Source organism: Tamandua tetradactyla, chromosome 18, assembly GCF_023851605.1.
Source record: "Tamandua tetradactyla isolate mTamTet1 chromosome 18, mTamTet1.pri, whole genome shotgun sequence".
In the NCBI taxonomy this organism is placed as follows: domain Eukaryota; kingdom Metazoa; phylum Chordata; class Mammalia; order Pilosa; family Myrmecophagidae; genus Tamandua; species Tamandua tetradactyla.
The window spans coordinates 59,071,711-59,092,486 of record NC_135344.1 but is presented as its reverse complement, the minus strand read 5'-3'; the positions used below and the strand labels follow the sequence as shown (position 1 = coordinate 59,092,486).

The 20,776-nt window shown below is 37.9% G+C and overlaps 1 protein-coding gene across 5 annotated transcripts in view; it reads right to left on the bottom strand.

The window, feature by feature from the left end:
* The window catches only part of OSBPL1A (oxysterol binding protein like 1A), a 264,203-nt gene that overhangs the window by 188,941 nt on the left and 54,486 nt on the right, over nt 1–20,776 (bottom strand). For all 5 annotated transcript variants that reach the window (XM_077135758.1, XM_077135756.1, XM_077135759.1 and 2 more), the window contains 3 exons: nt 19,935–20,046; nt 15,298–15,383; nt 13,998–14,142 (listed from right to left, as the gene is read on the bottom strand). In XM_077135758.1, the coding sequence (XP_076991873.1) occupies nt 13,998–14,142; nt 15,298–15,383; nt 19,935–20,046 (343 nt within the window). The remainder of the gene's footprint in view (nt 1–13,997; nt 14,143–15,297; nt 15,384–19,934; nt 20,047–20,776) is intronic.

Sequence of the window (20,776 nt, the reverse complement as noted above, 5' to 3'; positions counted from 1 at the left end):
CAAAGAAAGAAAAAAATACCCAAGAATTTTCAAAGTACACTTCAATAAGTAGTTATAGAATAGACCCCAGAATTTGCCATGGGCTACTACTATTCCCCATTTCAGACTTTTCCTTCTAGCTATTCCTAAATACTGGAAGCTAGAAGGAATATTGATACAGTGATTCAGCAGTCATAGTTCTTTGCCAAATTCTATTCTCTCCGCTATACTTTCTCCTCTTTCCTCTTTGATCCTTCTCCCAACCTACAGGGATCTTGGGCAATGCCCATTCTGACCTTTTCATGTTGAGAAGGGGTGTCGACACCTCTTCCACTGACTTTTAAATGTTCATCCATAAATATTAAATCTTTCTGTACCTGGTACTAATATGTTTCTATTTTGTTTTTGCTGTTACCATAAATATTATCTTTTTAAAATTTTTCTAGCTATCCTTAACTTTCAAACATTCTTAAATTTCTTTTTTCCTTAAAAACAAACAACAAAAAACCTTCAGTTGGCCATAAAGCCACTTCCATTCTTAAACATTGCAAAGTAATAGTTAACTCTGTTGTCTCAGCTTCCTCATTACCTGCTCAATCCCGATCCCTAATCTAGTTTTTGTCCCAGTGGGAACTGCTCAATCAGAAAAGGCCACGAGAGCAAAGTCACTGAATCTCACAGTTTCTACTCAGTGTTCATCGTCTTCAGCCTTTCAATTGTGCATGACACAGACGAGCACCCTATTCCCTTTCCCTGCTGGCTCTCTTCCTTTCACATCCTTGGACCTGGGATTTCCCTCATCTCCCTTTAAATGTTGAAGAAAGCATCATTACAGACCACCATACAGAAAACACTATTCAAGGCTTTGGTGAATTGGTAGACAGTAGAATCATATTTTTAACATCAATTTCTGGTTTTCCCCTTCCCCATCTCCCAATTTCTCCTCTAATGTTCATTCCAAAAATAATCTGGATCTGTCCCAGGGATACAGGAAAAGCCTCTCTGAGGAAGCAACTCTTGCAGAGAGACTAGGAGCTCAGCAGATGGACAGGCAGGGAAAGGACATTTCTGGCAAAGAGAACAGACTCAATTTGATATGTCAGAGCTGTGCTAGCCAATGTGGCAGGTACTAATCTCAGGCGCTCTCAATACTCGAAATGTGATTTGCCGGAATTGAAGTGCGCTATGAGTATAAAACCCGTCCAAGATTTCAAGGCATCAAAAAAGGGAATGTAAAATTTCACTAATAATTTTTTTATGGATTACATATTACAATGGTACTTTGGATATATCATTTTAAATGAAATATATTACTAAAATTAATTTCATTTCTTTCTTTTACTTTTTAATGTGGTAATTAGCAAACTTAAAATTACATGTGGTTCATAAAATTTTTCTATGGTATAGTGCCAGGCTAGAGCATAAAGGCAAGTCCAGGGAAGGGAAGAAAATCAGGAGACTCTATAATTCATCCTCTCCTTTTATTTTCATTAAGTTCAGGTCCTGATTACCTCTCTACTAAAACCATTTTGATGGCCCTACTGGTCTCTCCCTCCCAGACTTGGGCCTAATTACAACTTATCCTGATACTGGGACTATACTAATCTTTCTAAAGCACAGTTTTAACCTCATCCCTTCACTGCTCACTTATTTGTCTTCTGGGATTCCCCCGACTTCCAAATTAAGCCAGGCATTACAAAGCTTTTTGCTATATAAGTCTTATCTGCATATATGACATTATCTACTGCTGCTCCCCTTCCTGTGCCCTTGGATGTGCCAAATGGAGGAGTCACTTAAATCTGACCTACATTTTCCCACTCAATGCCTTTGCCTCGGATTCGAATACCCTCTCCCATACTGCTGCTTATTCAAATCTCACTAGATAATAACAATATTGTGATTACATTTTTTAAAAGAATGAGTACGTATGGGGAAACTTCCCTTAAGAGATACAAACTGAAGTACTTATAGATGAAACTTTTTTTTTAAATCCCACTAGGACTTTGGGATCTATACGAGAAAAGCTATTCCCTCACGAAGCCATTCCTAATTTCCCTAACCTTTTTTTTTGTTGTTGCATTTTAACATTTTGTATTGTAAAATATAACTTATGTACAAAAAAGCAATACATTCCAAAGTACACTGTAGCAAGTAGTTATGGAACAGATTTCAAAGTTTGTTATGGGTTATAGTTCCACAATTTCAGGTTTTTCTTTCTAGCTGCTGCAAGACACTAGAGACTAAACAGAAATATCAATATAATCATTCAGTAATCACGATTTATTAAATCCTAACTTCTGTTATAATTCATCCTCCTCTGATCCTTCTTCCAATTTTTAGGGATACTGGGGCTAAACCCATTCTAACATTTTCATGTTGAAAAAGGGTATCAACAATATGGGATAGGAGGAAGCAATTGGTTGATATTCTTGGAGAGACTTAGCACCTCTGGGTTTCAGAACTTATCTGGCCTGGGAACCAAATGAAGGTTTTACGTTTCTGAAAAGTTAACTTAGTGCGAACTTTTGTAGGCTCTCATATAGAACCCTGGGTGTTCTTTAGGCTTAACAGAAATAATGTTGGCTGGGGTTTGGCAAACCATGGCAATTAGTGGTATCTAGCTTTAAGCTTGCGTAAGAGTAGCCTCCAGAATAGCCTCTCGACTAGACTCCATATGAACTCTCATAGCCATGAATACTTTATTTTGTTGTTTCTTTTTCCCTTTTTGGTCTGGAAAGCATTGTTGATCCCACCATGCCAGGGCCAAGCTCATCACTGAGAGTCACGTCCCATGTTGTCAAGTAGGCTTTCACCCCTGAATATCATGTCCCATCTAGGAATTAGAGAGAGAAGGTGCATTTGAGAAACAAAAAAGGTTTCCTGGAAGCAACTCTCAGGCGTAATTACAGGTAGGCTTAGCTTCTCTACCGCAGAAATAAGTTTCCTAAGGGCAAGCCTCAAAACCAAGGCTTGACCTGCTTTCTTGGGAGTCCTTAAAGTACCGGGGGTTTTCCAAGTGGGAAAGTTTAGTAGTTTCATATTTTTTCCCCAACCCCTCAAGGGACTCTATCAACACTTTTTAAATTATCAGCTCACCATAGTCTGGGATGTATCCAGATATTACATTAAGCTATACAGAATTACAATGCCTCATTCTCATTCAGGCTCCATGCGTGGGGGTTTTAAATAACTTGTCTAAGCAGGGTAATTTAGGTTGCATGTTCACAGAAGATTCAGGCTCCAAAACACAATAAATCTCTCTGCCTTTGGTTACATATAGTAAGTGAAGTTCTAGACAACATACACTTTGCCCCATATTCTGATATACTTTAGTCCCAGCTAAATTGGCTTCGTTTTTTTTTTCTAATTGAAACCTGACATCTTTTTCAGTTACTTTAACAATTCTCATATGTGGCAAAGCTGACTTTTCAGAGCTACCAAACTCCAGCTTTGAGTCTCAGGTGGCAGACAGGTACCCAAAACCATACCATATTTGTTCTTCTGTTTCTGGCTTATTTCACAAAACACAACCACCCTGTGATGGTCAGGTTCTGGTGTCATTTGCCCAGTGATGATGCCCAGTCCTGGCAGGTCTGACATTGCTGCCAGGATATTTTGCGGCTGGTTGATAAACCAAAAGGCTAGTTCATGAAATTGTCAGTGGCTGATTGCAGTTGTGACTGATTACATGTACAATCATCTAAGGGCGTGTCTCCCTCAAACAAGATAATCCAAGCAGTTGAATTTGTAAATGTACAGATAAAAAACCATTTTTGCAAGAGGGAAAACAAATGAATGTCAACACCGCAGGGTGCTAAAAATAGATGGTATGGTGGTGGGAGTGCACTCAATGCAAACAGGGTCTATAGTCAACAGTAACATTGTAATATGCTTCCACTGAATGCAACAAAGGCATTATGCCAAGACTAAATGTCAACAGGTGGGGAGGGGAATGGACTCTTTGTGGAAGAAAAGGAAATGTCGTCACATAAATTATGGTAGTAAAGGTATGTCTACACACTTAGGCTGGATTACAGGATGTGTGAATAAAACTGTTTAAAAATGAACAGAGAGTAAAATATGCTAGAGAAAATGTGGAGAATGAGATGTACCTATTCACTGTCAGTAGGGAAATGACAGGTGCAGCCCCTTGGAGGGCAATATGGTTCCCCAGGAGGCTAGAGGTGGGGTTGCCACATGATCCTGAAACCTCCTTGGTACCTGGAGGAACTAGTGTGTGCACACTGGTCTCCGGCCGAGGTGTTTGTGATGCACAATGGATGGAGGTGGCCTAAGAGCACAACGACTGAGGAAATGGAAGGGGGAACTATGGTGTATACATACAATGGTCTATTGAGAGGCCGCAAGAAGGAATGAAGTTGTGAGGCATGTAACTAGGTGTAAGAACCTTAAAGACTGTATGTTGAATGAAATGTCAGGAACAAAAAGCAAATATTATCATGCCTCATCATACAAACTAACTATAATATAAAAACTTAGCAAACTGAAGTGGAGAACATGGGTTACCTGGTTTGGGTCTATGTAAAGGGTCCCAGATTGTAAGCTCTTACAGCAGTCACATATATTCATGAGTTCTAACCGTTAGTTATAAATTCTGAGATACTGAGCTGTTTGTTTATAACCTGGCTGTTCCCGGAAACTTCGGATATTTATGTGATACCTGAGACTTGGAATTAGAGCTCTGAAGCTATGAAAGTCAGCAGTACCCCATACAGGAACTATTTAAAAAGTTGAAAAAGTGATCAGACTTCAAGTAGAGATATGAAGCGGATGTGAACAGCACTAAGGTAAATCAGAATACAGGGTAAAAGATGATACCGTCAAAACTTTAACTTCAGTGTGAGACCAAAGGGAAAGAGGTTTATTTGGTGCAAAATTTATATTTTGGGTAGTGCATTTCCTAATTTAACTTTCATGGTCAGTTTTGTTGAACACCATAAGTATATAGAATTTTGAATAGGGTGTGAGACCTCGTTGGTTTACCCAGGTAACTGTGATGCCCCCATATATCCCAGAGCAATTTGGGTAGTGAATAAAGAAGTATATGCAAGGTCCCCTTGGAGGCACTGGAAGAAAGCAGGAAATATTCAACTTCTCCATTTGGAGAATTTCTGATATTCTTACAAGAGTGGGGACAACCAAATCAATAGGCCAAGTCCCCAGGCTTGGGTTCTCCCCTATGAGAACTTATTCCTGCAAAGGATAGGCTAGGCCTACTTAAAATTAGGCCTAAAAGTCACCCCCAGAGGACCTCTTTTGTTGCTCAGATGTGGCCTCTCTCCCTCTCAGCCAACTCACCAGGTGAACTCACTGCCCTCCCCCTCTACATGGGACATGACTCCCAGGGGTGTAAATCTCCCTGGCGAAGTGGCACAGAAATCCTGGGATGAGCTGGGACCCGGCATCAAGAGTATGAAAAAGCCTTCTTGACCAAAAGGGGGAAGAGAAAAATTAGACAAAATAAAGTGTCAGTGGCTGAGAGATTTCAAACAGATGGAGAGATTATCCTGGAGGTTATTCTTATGCATTATGTAGATATCCCTTTTTAGTTTACGGTGTATTGGAGTAGCTGGAAAGAAGTTCCTGAAACTGTTGAGCTGTGTTTCAGTAGCCTTAATTTCCTGAAGATGATCGTATAAAGATATAAGTTTTACAACATGACCGTGGGATTGTGAAAACCTTGTGTCTGTTGCTCCTTTTATCCAGGGTATAGACAGATGAGTAAAAAGTATGGATAAAAAATAAATAAATAATAGGGGGACAGAAGGTAAAAAAAATTGGGTAGAGGAAATACTAGTGGCCAATGAGAGGGAGGGGTAAGGGTTATGGTATGTATGAGTTTTTATTTCTTTTTCTGGAGTGATGCAAATGTTCTATAAAAATGATCAAGGTGATGAATACACAACGATGTGAGGACATGATAAGTCACTGATTATACACCAGGTATGGAATGTATGTGTGTGAAGATTTATCAATAAAAATATTTTTTTTAAAAAAGAGTTTATTGGAGGGGCCAAGATGGTAGCTTAGCAATGTGCGTGTTTTAGTTCGTCCTCCAGACCTACTACTAAATAACCAGAAACTGTACAGAACAGCTCCTGTAGCCACATCAGTGACTGGACACACAGCGTACCCCAGTCTGGACCAGCTGGACCAGCTGCAAGCCTCCCCAAAACCGTGAGTTCCCCAAGCCACGGAGGCCAGCGCCCCTCCCCCACAGGCGGCTTCCCAGAGGGAAAGGAAAGAGACTCAAAACCTGGACAAGGCGGAGTTCGCTCATTGGGCTCACGGAAAAAGAGGAAAGGGGAGGAAACGGAGGTTTTAGTGGCTGTGTTTCTACAGAAACTTGGCAGCCTCTGGATTCAGCGGCAGGACTTCTCAGGCTGCAATTGCCCCAGGCATAGGCAGAAATGGGCTGCTTTCAGGGCTGTCTCCCACCTGTGCCTTCCCCAGGGGAGGGGTGAAGCCCAACTCAGGTGGAATCCTTTCTCAAGGAATTCAGACCCCCCGGGCTTCGCAATTTGAAGCCATTAAAACCAGCCTACAACCTCTCCTCCATCTCCACCACGCCCCCAGCAGGGAGAGTCTTCCAAAGTTAAAAGTGCCGCAACATCTTTTGCTGGTGGGACCTGCAGGCAGAGGCACCACATACTGGGGAGGATAAGAAAAAACAGAGCCCAGAGACTTTACAGGAAAGTCTTTTAACCGCTGGGTCTCACCCTCAGTGAAAACTGAGGCAGGTGACTCCTTCCCCCTGATAGGAGGCCAGTTTAGTCTGGGAAAACCAGGCTGGAGTCTATAATACCTACGTAGACCCTCCTAAGGGTGGAGAGGGAAAAGGCACCATACGAGCAGGGCAAGAAACAAGAAAACAAGAACTGAAAAACTATCTGCTGTTAAACAAAACCTAAGCTAGAGGTCCAGAAAAAGCTGAACTGAAGGTCAAAGAACAGACAGACAACAAATTCATCTAGCAAGAAAACCCTAGGTAACAGAAGTGAAAGCAATCCCCAGAATAAACTAATCAAGGTAATTAAATGTCTAGACGCCAACAAAAAATAGCAAATCACACCAGGAAAATTGAAGATATGGCCCAGTCAAAGGAACAAACCAATAGTTCAAATGAGACACAAGAGCTGAAACAACTAATTCAGAATGTACAAACAGACATGGAAAACCTCATCAAAAACCAAATCAATGAATTGAGGGAGGATATGAAGAAGGCAAGGAATGAACAAAAAGAAGAAACGGAAAGTCTGAAAAAACAAACCACAGAACTTATGGGGATCAAAGGTACAGTAGAAGAGATGGAAAAAAAACAATGGAAACCTACAATGGTAGATTTCAAGAGACAAAGGTTAGGATTAGTGAACTGGAGGACGGAACATCTGAAATCCGACAAGATATAGAAACTATAGGGAAAAAAATGGAAAAATATGAGCAGGGACTCAGGGAACTGAATGATAATATATGGGTTGTGGGTGTCCTGGAAGGAGAAGAGAAGGGAAAAGGAGGAGAAAAACTAATGGAAGAAATTATCACTGAAAATTTCCCAACTCTTAGAAAGACCTAAAATTACAGATACAAGAAGTGCAGCATACCCCAAAGAGAACAGATCCAAATAGATGTTCTCCAAGACACTTACTAGTCAGAATGTCAGAGGTCAAAGAGAAAGAGAGGATCTTGAAAGCAGCAAGAGAAAAGCAATCCATCACATACAAAGGAAACCCAATAAGACTATGTGTAGATTTCTCAGCAGAAACCATGGAGGCAAGAAGACAGTGGGATGATATATTTAAATTACTAAAAGAAAAAAACTGCCAACCAAGAATTTTATACCCAGCAAAAATGTCCTTCAAAACTGAGGGAGAAATTAAAACATTTTCAGACAAAAAGTCACTGAGAGAATTTGTGAACAAGAGACCAGCTCTGCAAGAAATACTAAAGGGAGGACTTGAGGCAAATACAAAAAGACAGGAGAGAGAGGTGTGGAGAAGAGTGTAGAAAAAGGAAAATTAGATATGGCATATAAAATACAAAAGGCAAAATGGTAGAGGAAAGTACTACCCAAACAGTAATAACACTAAATGTTAACGGATTAAACTCCCCAATCAAAAGACATAGACTGGCAGAATGGATTAAAAAACAGGATCCTCCTATATGCTGTCTACAGGAAACACATCTTAGACCCAAAGATAAACATAGGTTGAAAGTGAAAGGTTGGGAAAAGATATTCCATGCAAATAACAACCAGAAAAGAGCAGGAGTAGCTATACTAGTATCCAACAAATTAGACTTCAAATGTAAAACAGTTAAAAGAGACAAAGAAGGATACTATGTACTAATAAAAGGAACAATTCAACATGAAGACATAACAATCATAAATATTTATGCACCAAACCAGAATGCCCCAAAATACATGAGGCAAACACTGCAAACACTAAAAGAGAAATAGACACATCTACCATAATAGTTGGAGACTTCAATTTCCCACTCTCATCAATGGACAGAACATCTAGACAGAGGATCAATAAAGAAACAGAGAATTTGAATATTACAATAAATGAGCTAGAATTAACAGACATTTATAGGACATTACACCCCACAACAGCAGAATACACCTTTTTCTCAAGTGCTCATGGATCATTCTCAAAGATAGACCACATGCTGGGTCACAAAGCAAGTCTCAACAAATTTAAAAAGATTGAAATCATACACAACACTTTCTCGGATCATAAAGGAATGAAGTTGGAAATCAATAATAGGCAGAGTGCCAGAAAATTCACAAATACGTGGAGGCTCAACAACACACTCTTAAACAACCAGTGGGTCAAGGAAGAAATTACAAGAGAAATTAGTAAATATCTCGAGGCGAATGAAAATGCAAACACAACATATCAAAACCTATGGGATGCAGCAAAGGCAGTGCTAAGAGGGAAATTTATTGCCCTAAATGCCTATATCAGAAAAGAAGAAAGGGCAAAAATTCGGGAATTAACTGTCCACTTGGAAGAACTGGAGAAAGAACAGCAAACTAACCCCAAAGCAAGCAAAAGGAAAGAAATAACAAAGATTAGAGCAGAAATAAATGAAATTGAGAACATGAAAACAATTGAGAAAATCAATAAAACCAGAAGTTGGTTCTATGAGAAAATCAGTAAGATTGATGGGCCCTTAGCAAGATTGACAAAAAGAAGAAGAGAGAGGATGCAAATAAATTAGATCAGAAATGGAAGAGGAGACATAACCACTGAGCTCACAGAAATAAAGGAGGTAATAACAGGATACTATGAACAACTTTATGCCAATAAATACAACAATGTAGATGAAATGGACAAGTTCCTAGAAAGGCATGAACAACCAACTTTGACTCAAGATGAAATAAACGACCTCAACAAACCAATCACAAGTAAAGAAATTGAATTAGTCATTTAAAAAGCTTCCCAAAAAGAAAAGTCCAGGACCAGACGGCTTCACATGTGAATTCTACCAAACATTCCAGAAAGAATTAGTACCAATCCTGCTCAAACTCTTCAAAGAATTGAAGTGGAGGGAAAGCTACCTAATTCATTCTATGAAGCCAACATCACCCTCATACCAAAACCAGGCAAAGATATTACAAAAAAAGAAAACTACAGACCAATCTCTCTAATGAATATAGATGTAAAAATCCTCAACAAAATTCTAGCAAATCGAATCCAGCAACACATTAAAAGAATTATACATCATGACCAAGATTCATCCCAGGTATGCAAGGATGGTTCAACATAAGAAAATCAATTAATGTAATACACCATATCAACAAATCAAAGCAGAAAAACCACATGGTCATCTCGATTGATGCAGAGAAGGCATTTGACAAAATTCAACATCCTTTCCTGTTCAAAACACTTCAAAGGATAGGAATACAAGGAATTTCCTTAAAATGATAAAGGGAATATATGAAAAACCCACAGCTAATATTGTCCTCAATGGGGAAAAACTGAAAACTTTCCCCCTAAGATCAGGAACAAGACAAGGATGTCCACTATCACCACTGTTATTCAACATTGTGTTGGAAGTTCTAGCCAGAGAAATTAGACAAGAAAAAGAAATACAAGGCATCAAAATTGGAAAGGAAGCGCTCCTCCTCCTTGTCCTCACTGGTGCTTCTTCCTCTCCCTCGCCCTCCTCCTCCTCTCCCTGGCCCTCACTTGTTGCTCCTCCTCCTCTCCCTGGCCCTCACTTGTTGCTCCTCCTCCTCCTCTCTCTTCTCTCCCTCCTCTTCCATTTCCTTCTTCTCCTCTTCTTCTCTCTCCTCCTCTACTCCCTCCTCCTCTCCCTCTCCCTCCTTCTCTCTTCTTCTCCCTCCTCCTCTCCCTCTCCCTCACCTTCCCCCATCCCTCCTCCTCTCCCTCACCCATGTTCCCTCCACTCTCAAAAAAAAAAAAAAATTGGAAAGGAAGAAGTAAAACTCTCACTGTTTGCAGATGATATGATACTGTATGTCAAAAACCCTGAAAAATCCACAGCAAAACTACTAGAGCTAATAAACAAGTTCAACAAAGTGGCAGGTTACAAGATCAACATTCAAAAATCTATAGTGTTTCTATACACTAGTAATGAACAATCTGAGGGGGAAATCAAGAAACGAATTCCATTTGCAATTGCAACTAAAAGAATAAAATACTTAGGAATAAATTTAACTAAAGAGACAAAAGACCTATACAAAGAAAACTAGAAGAAACTGTTAAATCACAGAAGACCTAAATAGATGGAAGGGCATATCGTGTTCATGGATTGGAAGACTAAATATAGTTAAGATGTCAATTCTACCTAAATTGATTTACAGATTCAACGCAATACCAATCAAAATCCCAACAACTTACTTTTCAGAAATAGAAAAACCAATAAGCAAATTTATCTGGAAGGGCAGGGTGCCCCGAATTGCCAAAAGTATCTTGAAGAAAAAAAAAAAAACGAAGCTGGAGGTCTCACGCTGTCTGACTTTAAGGCATATTATGAAGCCACAGTGGTCAAAACAGCATGGTACTGGCATAAAGATAGATATATTGACCAATGGAATCGAATAGAGTGCTCAGATATAGACCCTCTCATCTATGGACATTTGATCTTTGATAACGCAGTCAAGCCAACTCACCTGGGACAGAACAGCCTCTTCAATAAATGGTGCCTAGAGCACTGGATATCCATATGCAAAAGAATATATTTTGTATAGGGTGTATCTCACACCCTATACAAAAGCTAACTCAAAATGGATTAAAGATCTAAACATCAGGTCTAAGACCACAAAACAGATAGAGGAAAATGTAGGGAAATATCTTATAAATCTTATAATTGGAGGTGGTTTTATAGACCTTACACCTAAAGCAAGAGCACTGAAGAAAGAAAGAAAGAAATGGGAACTCCTCAAAATTAAACACTTTTGTTCATCAAAGAACTTCATCAAGAAAGTAAAAAGACAGCCTACACAATGAGAGACAATAGTTGGAAATGACATATCAGATAAAGGTCTAGTATCCAGAATTTATAAAGAGATTGTTCAACTCAACATCAAAAAGACAGCCAATCCAATTACAAAATGGGAAAAAGACTTGAACAGACAACTCTCAGAAGAGGAAATACAAATGGCCAAAAGGCACATGAAAAGATGCTCAATGTCCCTGGCCATTAGAGAAATGCAAATCAAAACCACAATGAGATATCTCATACCCACCAGAATGGCCATTATCAACAAAACAGAAAATGACAAGTGCTGGAGAGGATGTGGAGAAAGAGGCACACTTATTCACTGTTGGTGGGAATGTCAAATGGTGCAACCACTGTGGAAGGCAGTTTGCTGGTTCCTCAAAAAGCTGAATATAGAATTGCCATATGACCCTGCAGTACCATTGCTAGGTATCTACTCAGAGGACATAAGGGCAAAGACACAAACGGACATTTGCATACCAATGTTTATAGCAGCATTATTTACAATTTCAAGGAGATGGAACAGTCAAAATGTCCATCAGCAGACGAGTGGCTAAACAAACTGTGGTATATACATACGATGGAATATTATGCAGCTTTAAGACAGAATAAACTTATGAAGTATGTAACAACATGGATGGACCTTGAGAACATTACGCTGAGTGAGACTAGCCAAAAACTAAAGGACAAATACTGTGTGGTCTCATTGATATGAACTGACATTAGTGAATAAACTTGGAATATTTTGTTCGTAACAGAGACCATCAGGAGATAAAAATGGGTAAGATATTGGGTAATTGGACCTGAAGGGACACAGTCTGTACAACAGGACTGGATACAAAAACTCAGAAATGGACAGCACAATACTACCTAACTGTAATGTAATTATGTTAAAACACTGAATGAAGCTGCATGTGAGAATGATAGAGGGAGAAGGGCTAGGGACATAAATGAAATCAGAAAGAAAGACAGATGTTAAAGATTGAGATGGTATAATCTAGGAATGCCTAGAGTGTATAATAATAGTGAAATGTACAAGGTACAATTTTAAAAATGTTTTTGCATGAGGAAGAACAAAGGAATGTCATTATTGCAGGGTACTGAAAATAGATGGTAATTAATATTTTTAAATGTCACCTGTGTGAGACCAAAGCAAAAAATGTTTATTAGTCACAAAATTTATACTCTGACTAGTGCATTTCCTAATATAATTTATGTAGATAGTTTGATTGAACGCCATAAGTACTTGGAATCTCAGGTAAGACATGAAATTTTGCTGGTTTGTCCAGAGTGATGCCCTGATGAATCCCAGAGTGATTCGATCAGTGAGTGCAAAAGTATCTGCAAAGCCCCCTTCGGGGAGTGGTAAGAACAGGGAGAAATTCAACTTCCCCAAGTTGAATTCTTGACATTCTCACAAGCAATGTGGACAACCTAAGCTATAGGCAGAGCCCCCAGTCTTGGGGTTTGTTCATATGAAACTTAACCCCACAAAGGATAGGTCAAGTCTACTTAAAATTTAGGCCTAAGAGTCACCCCCAAGAGAGCCTCTTTTGTTGCTCAGATGTGGCCCCTTTCTCCAGCCAACACAATGAGCAATCTCACCACCCTACCCTTCTCTACGTGGGACATGACTCCCAGGGGTGTGGACCTTCCTGGCAACGTGGGACAGAGATCTTGGAATGAACGGAGACTAAGCATCAAGGTATTGAGAAAAATCCTAGAATGAGCTGAGACTTAGCATCAAGAGATTGAGAAAATCTTCTTGACCAAAAGGGGGAAGAGGGAAAAGAGACAAAGTGTCAATGGCTGAGAGATTTCAGAGTCTAGAGGTTATCCTGGAGGTTATTCTTATGCATCAAGTAGATATCATCTTGTTATTCAAGATGTAATGGAGAGGCCGGAGGGAACTGCCTGAAAATGTAGAGCTGTGTTCCAGTAGCCATGCTTCTTGAGGATGACTGAATAATGATACAGCTGTCACAATGTGACTATGTGATTGTGAAAACCTTGTGTCTGATGCTCCTTTTATCTACCTTGTCAACAAGGTAGATAACATGGAAGAACGCATGGAATAAAAATAAATAATAGGGGGAACAAATGCTAAAATAAATTTAGTTTAAATGCTAGTGATCAATGAAAGCAAGGGGTAAGGGGTATGGTAGGTATAATCTTTTTTTTTTCTTTCCTGTGTTCATTTTATTTCTTTTTCTATTGTCTTTTTATTTCTTTTTCTGAATTAATGTAAATGTTCTAAGAAATGATGAATATGCAACTAAGTGATGATATTGTGAATTACTGATTATGTATGTTGTTTTATTTTGATTATTTTTTTAATTAATAAATAAATAAATGAAAAAAAAAGAGTTTATTGGAAAGCACAGTAATAAGTTTGTTCTTTCTTTTGTGTGAATGCCTTGACTTTAAATCAAGTGACTCTACAGTTTAACAAAGGCTGGATACTGAAGAAAAGCACTTAATTTTACAGCTGAAAAATGATCAACCATAGTTCTCATCCCCATGCTTACCATTTTTGTTCTTCCGATTAGGATCTGCTCCACTTTTTAGAAGTTTTAAGGCACAATGCTTATGGGCCCGGTAAGCTGCACAATGCAAGGGCGTATTTCCTAACTGATCGGAACAGTTTACATCAGGAGGGTTAGGCCTGTTGAGCTAACAATGAAAGAAAAGTGATGCAGAATTATATATCAAAGATAAACTTTCTCCAGCAAAACACACAAAGGGCTGTGCCTGAGTGTTTCAGATGAGCCCTCACACTGCGGGACCCGAAGGGCAGCTGGGCTCCCTGCCATCGAGGCAGCCAGTGGCTTTTTCTCACCAAACCAGCCACCTTTGCCACTTCCTACGCTCGTCCTCAGGGGCCATAAAATCTCAGGCCTGGTTCCAGGCCCCACGCTCCTGACAAGAGACCCGTACACTAGGCCAGGGCCACACACCCACCCCTGGAATTTAAGGATTCACTAAGACTTGTTCCCTCCTACCAGTCTTCTAGTTCAAACTTGTGAGAGCAAAATTATAAATCCGTTCAGAGGAGTTAAAACCATAAATGTTAAACATGTAAATGTCAAAGTTTTACTGAATTTGTTGTTCCCAACCTACTGCTTTAGAGACTTCTTTATATAGTCTCCATTTCACAAAGTGTAAAAAATGTTTTCGGCGCTATATCTGGAAACCAAAGAGGCCTTTTTAAACGTACTGAAATAACTTTAAAGCAAATGGCAATGCTTCAGTTTTGAATTCAGAACAAATTTAGTGCTTCATGTTTTAACAAGCCCATGTAGGAAGTGGAATCTGGAAAGTAGGTCTCCTAAAGAGTGAAAAATGGGCAAAGCTCTTAGTATGGCCTAACTTACACGTTTAAATACTGCAAAATATTTTCCCTTCTTTATATGCTACTTTCTAGATGTAAAGTGTTCCTTTCAGAATTTACCAAGCATCGAAATTAGAGAAAATTATTCCTTTATAGGTCCTATATATTATGTTTCAATTTTAAGTTGGCTTAACTTGAAAGAAGAAAAAGTTTGCCTTTACATTTACTATTTGCCTTGAAAAATCAGATCATTTATCAGGTTTTTAGTGCAGGTTTCTGTAAATCAGAAAACCATAAAGAAACATCTCAATTTAAAATGTGTCCCACTTAAACTATTACCATGGATAGGCGTTTTTAGATACTTAAGGACATTTGTTCTATTTTATGATCTCTGGAGTTTTGGGTCCTGCAATCCAACCAAGTTACAAATTGAACATTAAGTAAAACTTTCCCCAAATTGTAAAGCAAAGATAAACGTCTTGTTTTGTGTTTTTCACCAGAGCTGTGAGTTCTGCTGTTCTGCCTTCTCTTGCTGCTGCTAAAAGTAATTCTTCAAGCTTTCTTTGTTGAGTCCTTTCTACAGCTGCAAAAGAAAAGCAAATATTACTCTCCTCCTAGTCAGGATCCCATTAGCAAATTCATCATAAAGGTGCATAAAGAATAATGTGATCACGGTGAGAAAAATCAAATTGTTTTCAATGTAATTCAAATGCACTTGGACTTTACTATTTCCATCGACTTACCTTTCAGATTATACACTTCAGCTTCTGTCAAGTTTGAAGGAATTTATATTTTCAACTCAGAGACTTTTTGAGTATTTTACTCACTACAATAGCCATCACAAATGATTATGAATTCCCTTTGCATACTGAAATACTATTACATATCTGCCTTGGAAAGGGAGATAAGTGAGGCTCGTACCTTAGATGTGAAGAGAGAAGTAATAAGAACTAATACCGGCAGGAAGATGCATGAAATACATAACTGTATGTAGATTTATGTCAATATATATTTCTACATAGAATATAAAATTTATTTTATTTATTTAACTATAGCATTTATTATGTGCCAAGGGCTAGTCAAACCTTAAAATTATTAACTCAATTCCTGAAACTACTCTTTGAGGTAGGTATTACTAGTACCTCATCTTACAGATGAATAAACGGAGAGGTTAAGGAACCTAAATAAGGCTGTACAGCTGGGAGGTAGAGGAGCTAGGATTCAAACTTGGGCAGGCTAGTTCCAGAGTCCACACTGCATCTCAATTATACATTTAGGAAAAGAGAGCACCCGGCAATCTGATTCATTTAAGAGACTGGAATACATACTGTTTTTAGTTTGCTAATGCTGCTGGAATGCATTACACCAGAAATGGACTGGCTTTTATAAAGGGAATTTATTTAGTTACAAATTTACAGTTGTTCTGTAAAGGAAGTGGCTCTCCTCTGGCTTTCTCTATCACATGGGAAGGCACACAGCAACTTTAGGCTGGCCTTCCCTCCCAGCTCCTAGGTTCAAACAGCTTTCCCTGGGGTGATTCTTTTCTGCATCTCCAAACATCTGAGTCTGAGCTGCTGAGTTCTCTTCTGACCTCTCTCTTTTAAGCCTCCAGCTAATTAAATTAAATGTCACTCACTGCAGAAGGCACAGCCCCTTAGCCCATCACAGATGTAATCAACCATAGATGAAATTCACACGCAGATGATTTAAGTCCACAGCAACAGAACTGGGCACCATCACCCGGCCATGCTGACCCCTGAACCTAACTACTACACTTATTAAGGTCTACTTTCTGAGGAAGTTAGGCTTTGGCCTACAGAAAAGAACGTCATTGAATTATATAATTAACATCACTGAACTATATACATAAAAGTGATTAAAATTGGAAATGGGAAATTTTGTATGCATATATGCTACCTGCTTTTACTCTTCTTTGTATCTTAGGCATTTTATGACAGTGTCCATGTTCAACAAATATTTATTGAATAACCAATTAAAGTTTAACACTGGTTCTGGACTTAAGGAAAGGGAGATAAAGAACACTTTAATGTTTCATTCTAGATTGTACAGGCTTATAAGTGGAGGAAAACAGATAGGGATTTGGACTTGAAAACCTTGCATATTTTCCTATAAAGTTCCCATTCTAGGTTCACTCAAGATACTGAAAGAATACTGCTGATTCAGCCTACAAAAAGCAAATATTCTATTTTCAGGGGGGTGAGAATGCTGATGACTGTCTATTTCTATATGTAGGTGCTGTTTACATGGATGTGTTTATGAAAATTCAGCAAGCTGTACATTAATGATGTATATATATATTTCTGCATAAATTTTACATTGTACTAAATGTTTTTTCAAAGTAACAAATCCAACAAAATTCTTTGTTTTAATAATTTTAAATGCAATATGACTAAAAGCCAACTCTTCATCTTTCTTTTCTATCAGAATCCAGAGTTAATAGGGACCAAGAGAACATGTAGTCTAACTCTAGCCTAACAGACACTTGTGTCTCATGCACAGAGTAGGTTAAAGAGTACTACACTTGAGATGCAGGAGAGTAGGCGGCAAACGTATTCCCCTTAGACAGGAAATTATGACTCTATAATCACCATAGCTATAACTGATTCAGGGAAGAATTATTCCAGGATGCTAATATCTCTAAGTTTATTGGTGAATAGGATATTTGCATGGTATCAACTTTGCTCCCCACAGGTTATGTATTAATTACAAAGGAAAAAAGGTGCTTTTACAATGGACTGACAAGTGATCAGAGTTAACATCACCAATAACAGAATGAACTGCCTAATACACTGTCAAAGGAGACAACATCACCTACATAATGTTCCTGGCAAAAATGCACAACCTGAAGCTAATCATAGGAAAACAGAAAAACTCATAGACAAAAACATCACAATCATGAAAAACAAAGGTTGAGGAAGTGTACCAGATAAAAAGAGACTAAAAAGACGTGACAAATGCAAACTGTGATCCTGTATTGGATCCTAGATTAGGAAAAACTATACCAAAAGGATATTGTTTGAACAATTGGAAGAATCTGAATACAGACTATTATATAACTCTATTATATTGTCAATTTTCTGAAATTGATAATTATGATTATGTAAGAAGATATTTTTGTTCTTAAGAGACATACACAAGTATTTAGTGGTCAAGTATCATGATATCTGTAATTTATTCTCAAAAGGTTCAGCAAAAAATTACAAGTAAATAAATAACATTAAATAACATATAAACCAGATGCGGCAAAACATTAATAAGCAGCATTTCTAAGTAAAGAACTTAAATGAGGTTCAATGTACTATTCTTAAAACTTTTCCATAGGTTTAAAATTTTTTCAAAATAAAAACCAATGAATTATAGAAAGAAGTTATTTCTCTCTTCTTCTGATAAGTAGTTGTCCACCCTCTCCCTGAATACCTCCAGTCATGCGAAACTCACTACACCTTTCAGGTAACCCAATTCATTATTTTAATACCATGGATCCAAACTCAGGACTCCTGGCAGTCTATCAGGTGGGACTGGTTCTGTCACAAATAAGATTAACTCTTCTTTCCAAACAACAGCTCTTCAGATGCTTGAGTATGATTTCCTTGTGCCTGCCAACATCTTTCTCTCTAGGATAAAACATTTCCTATCTTCCTGCATTATCCTATGGTATGGGTCTGGTCAACCAGTGGCCTTGGCGGGTTGCTGGGTACAGTTCCGCAACCCACCAATGACTCATTTAATGCAATACTCACAGAAGCTGTTATATTGGGCCAAGGAGAATGCATCAGTGCAGAATCATTCAATTACTTCTCTACTTCTATTTCCACAGGCGAGGACCATGTCAGCTGACAAATCATCTGCCTGTAAAGTCTACTAAGCCCTTGTCCTTGAGTTTTGGAGACCTTAGATCATGTGTTTAAAGTCAGCCCTATTAAGCGTCAGCTTGTCAGGCTAATCTAACAGGACAGTCTGTCAGGAAAACCTCAGTGCTGGGTTTTCAACTTGACACAATTAAAATGACAAATCATACAGGATCCAAAACAGTACCTAACCCTCTCAATTAGAACACCATTTATTATAGAGCAGGGACCACATCTAATGTATTCTCCCCATAAACACATAACACAGTGCTTTATATGATGATATGCTGATTTGCTTATTCACTGAAAATGAGAAGGTTTGTTTTAAATGCAGGAGCGAGTTACAACATTGGCATAAAGATGTCAGACAGACGTTATTTTGTAACTGGAGAACAAATGAGGAGATTTTAGTTCTCAAGGCCAATTAGAAAGTAGTGAAAACAAGGATCTTGTTTTTGATAAAATGATTAAAACATTAATAAGTAAAATTAAGAAATTAATACACTTTAAATCTAAAATTATATCACCATTTCTGAATTTCAAAGGAAAGAAACACAGGGTATTATGAAATTGCAACTCTAACTCAATACTCATAAAGTAGAAATTAAGGACTCCTCTACAAGAGAAATTAATACAACAACAAAAAAATAATAGCAAATGCTAATCAGAGAACAATCTGAATGTGTGAGGGTTTCCCAACATAAGCATCAAAATGTTACTGAACCTATTTTAGAGAAATCCCTGAGTTATTATAAATTCCTCTGTCATCTTAAGTATAATTAAATCTTTGATGTTCACAACAATGAAACTGTCTGTCCAGAAATTATTATTGGGGTTGTAGTATGATGAAATCCTCAGGATAACTGAGCTGGCCAGACTTATCTCATCCAATCTCACATGACTCCAAACTATTATACCTCTTAATCATTTCTCTGTCTTGCACTTCCATTTGCATCATTACCCTGTTTCTTCACCTATCAGCCATATTCCCTCATTTCTCTAATTCTCTACTTTTAATAGTGTTGAGGATTTGAAAAACCAGAGAAAATTTGCCACAACTTTATATAAGTTAAGAGTTTAAAGGGTGTAAGTAAGTGATACCTTGCAGAAATTCTCATAGGTAATTTTGTCTCCAATCAATGACTTCTGAATTGCATTGTCTTTGCAGCACAGGCTTTGTGTCATCTATTTTGGAATCTTGGAAGCCACTGGATCTTGGCCATAATTTAATAACTTATGTTTATGTTAAAATCCCTAAGATTTACCTTCAAGCATGTTTCTGATTTCTTTGTCGTGAGTAACTTCTTTTGCTGTCTGTCCACTTCCATTAACAACAGTAGTGTCTGCATTATATTCCAAGAGACACATTACCAACTCCTAAAATAAACAAAGCAATTTTTAGCTATAATTAAGGTAAGACTGTATGGTACTACAATCCATTCCCAAATTACTATTATAGTTTCTGTGACAGACATAAACATTTCTACAAAAGAAATATATAAATGGACAAAACTTACGAAAGGTGCTCAAGATTATTAGGGAAATGCAAATCAAAACAATGAAATTCTAATGCAAAGTGTTAATAATGACGGGGGGGTATATGGGAACTCTATTTTTTGCATGATTTTTCTGTAAACCTAAAACTTATCTAATAAAAATAATTAAAGAACCACAATGGAATACCACTTCACAACCATTAAGATAATTAAAATTAAACAGACAATAGCAATGCTCTAAGGATATGGAGAAATTAGAATCTTCATACAATGCTGGGGGGAATATAAAATGGTACAGTTACTTTAGAAAACAGTTTGGCAATTACTCAAAATGTTAAACAGGGTTACCATATGATCCAGCAATTCCACTCCCAGGTATATACCCAAGAAAAATAAAAACACACATCCACATAAAAACCTGTACATGAATGTTCACAGCAGAATTACTCATAATAGTCAAAACAACCCAAATGACCAAAACGTAGAAAGCCATTCATTAATGCATAAACACATAAATAAAATCTGGTATTGGGAAGTAAAAAAGAATAAGTTACTGAAATATGCTACATCGAAGAACTTTTTGAAAACATTACCGTTAGTAAAAGAAGTCA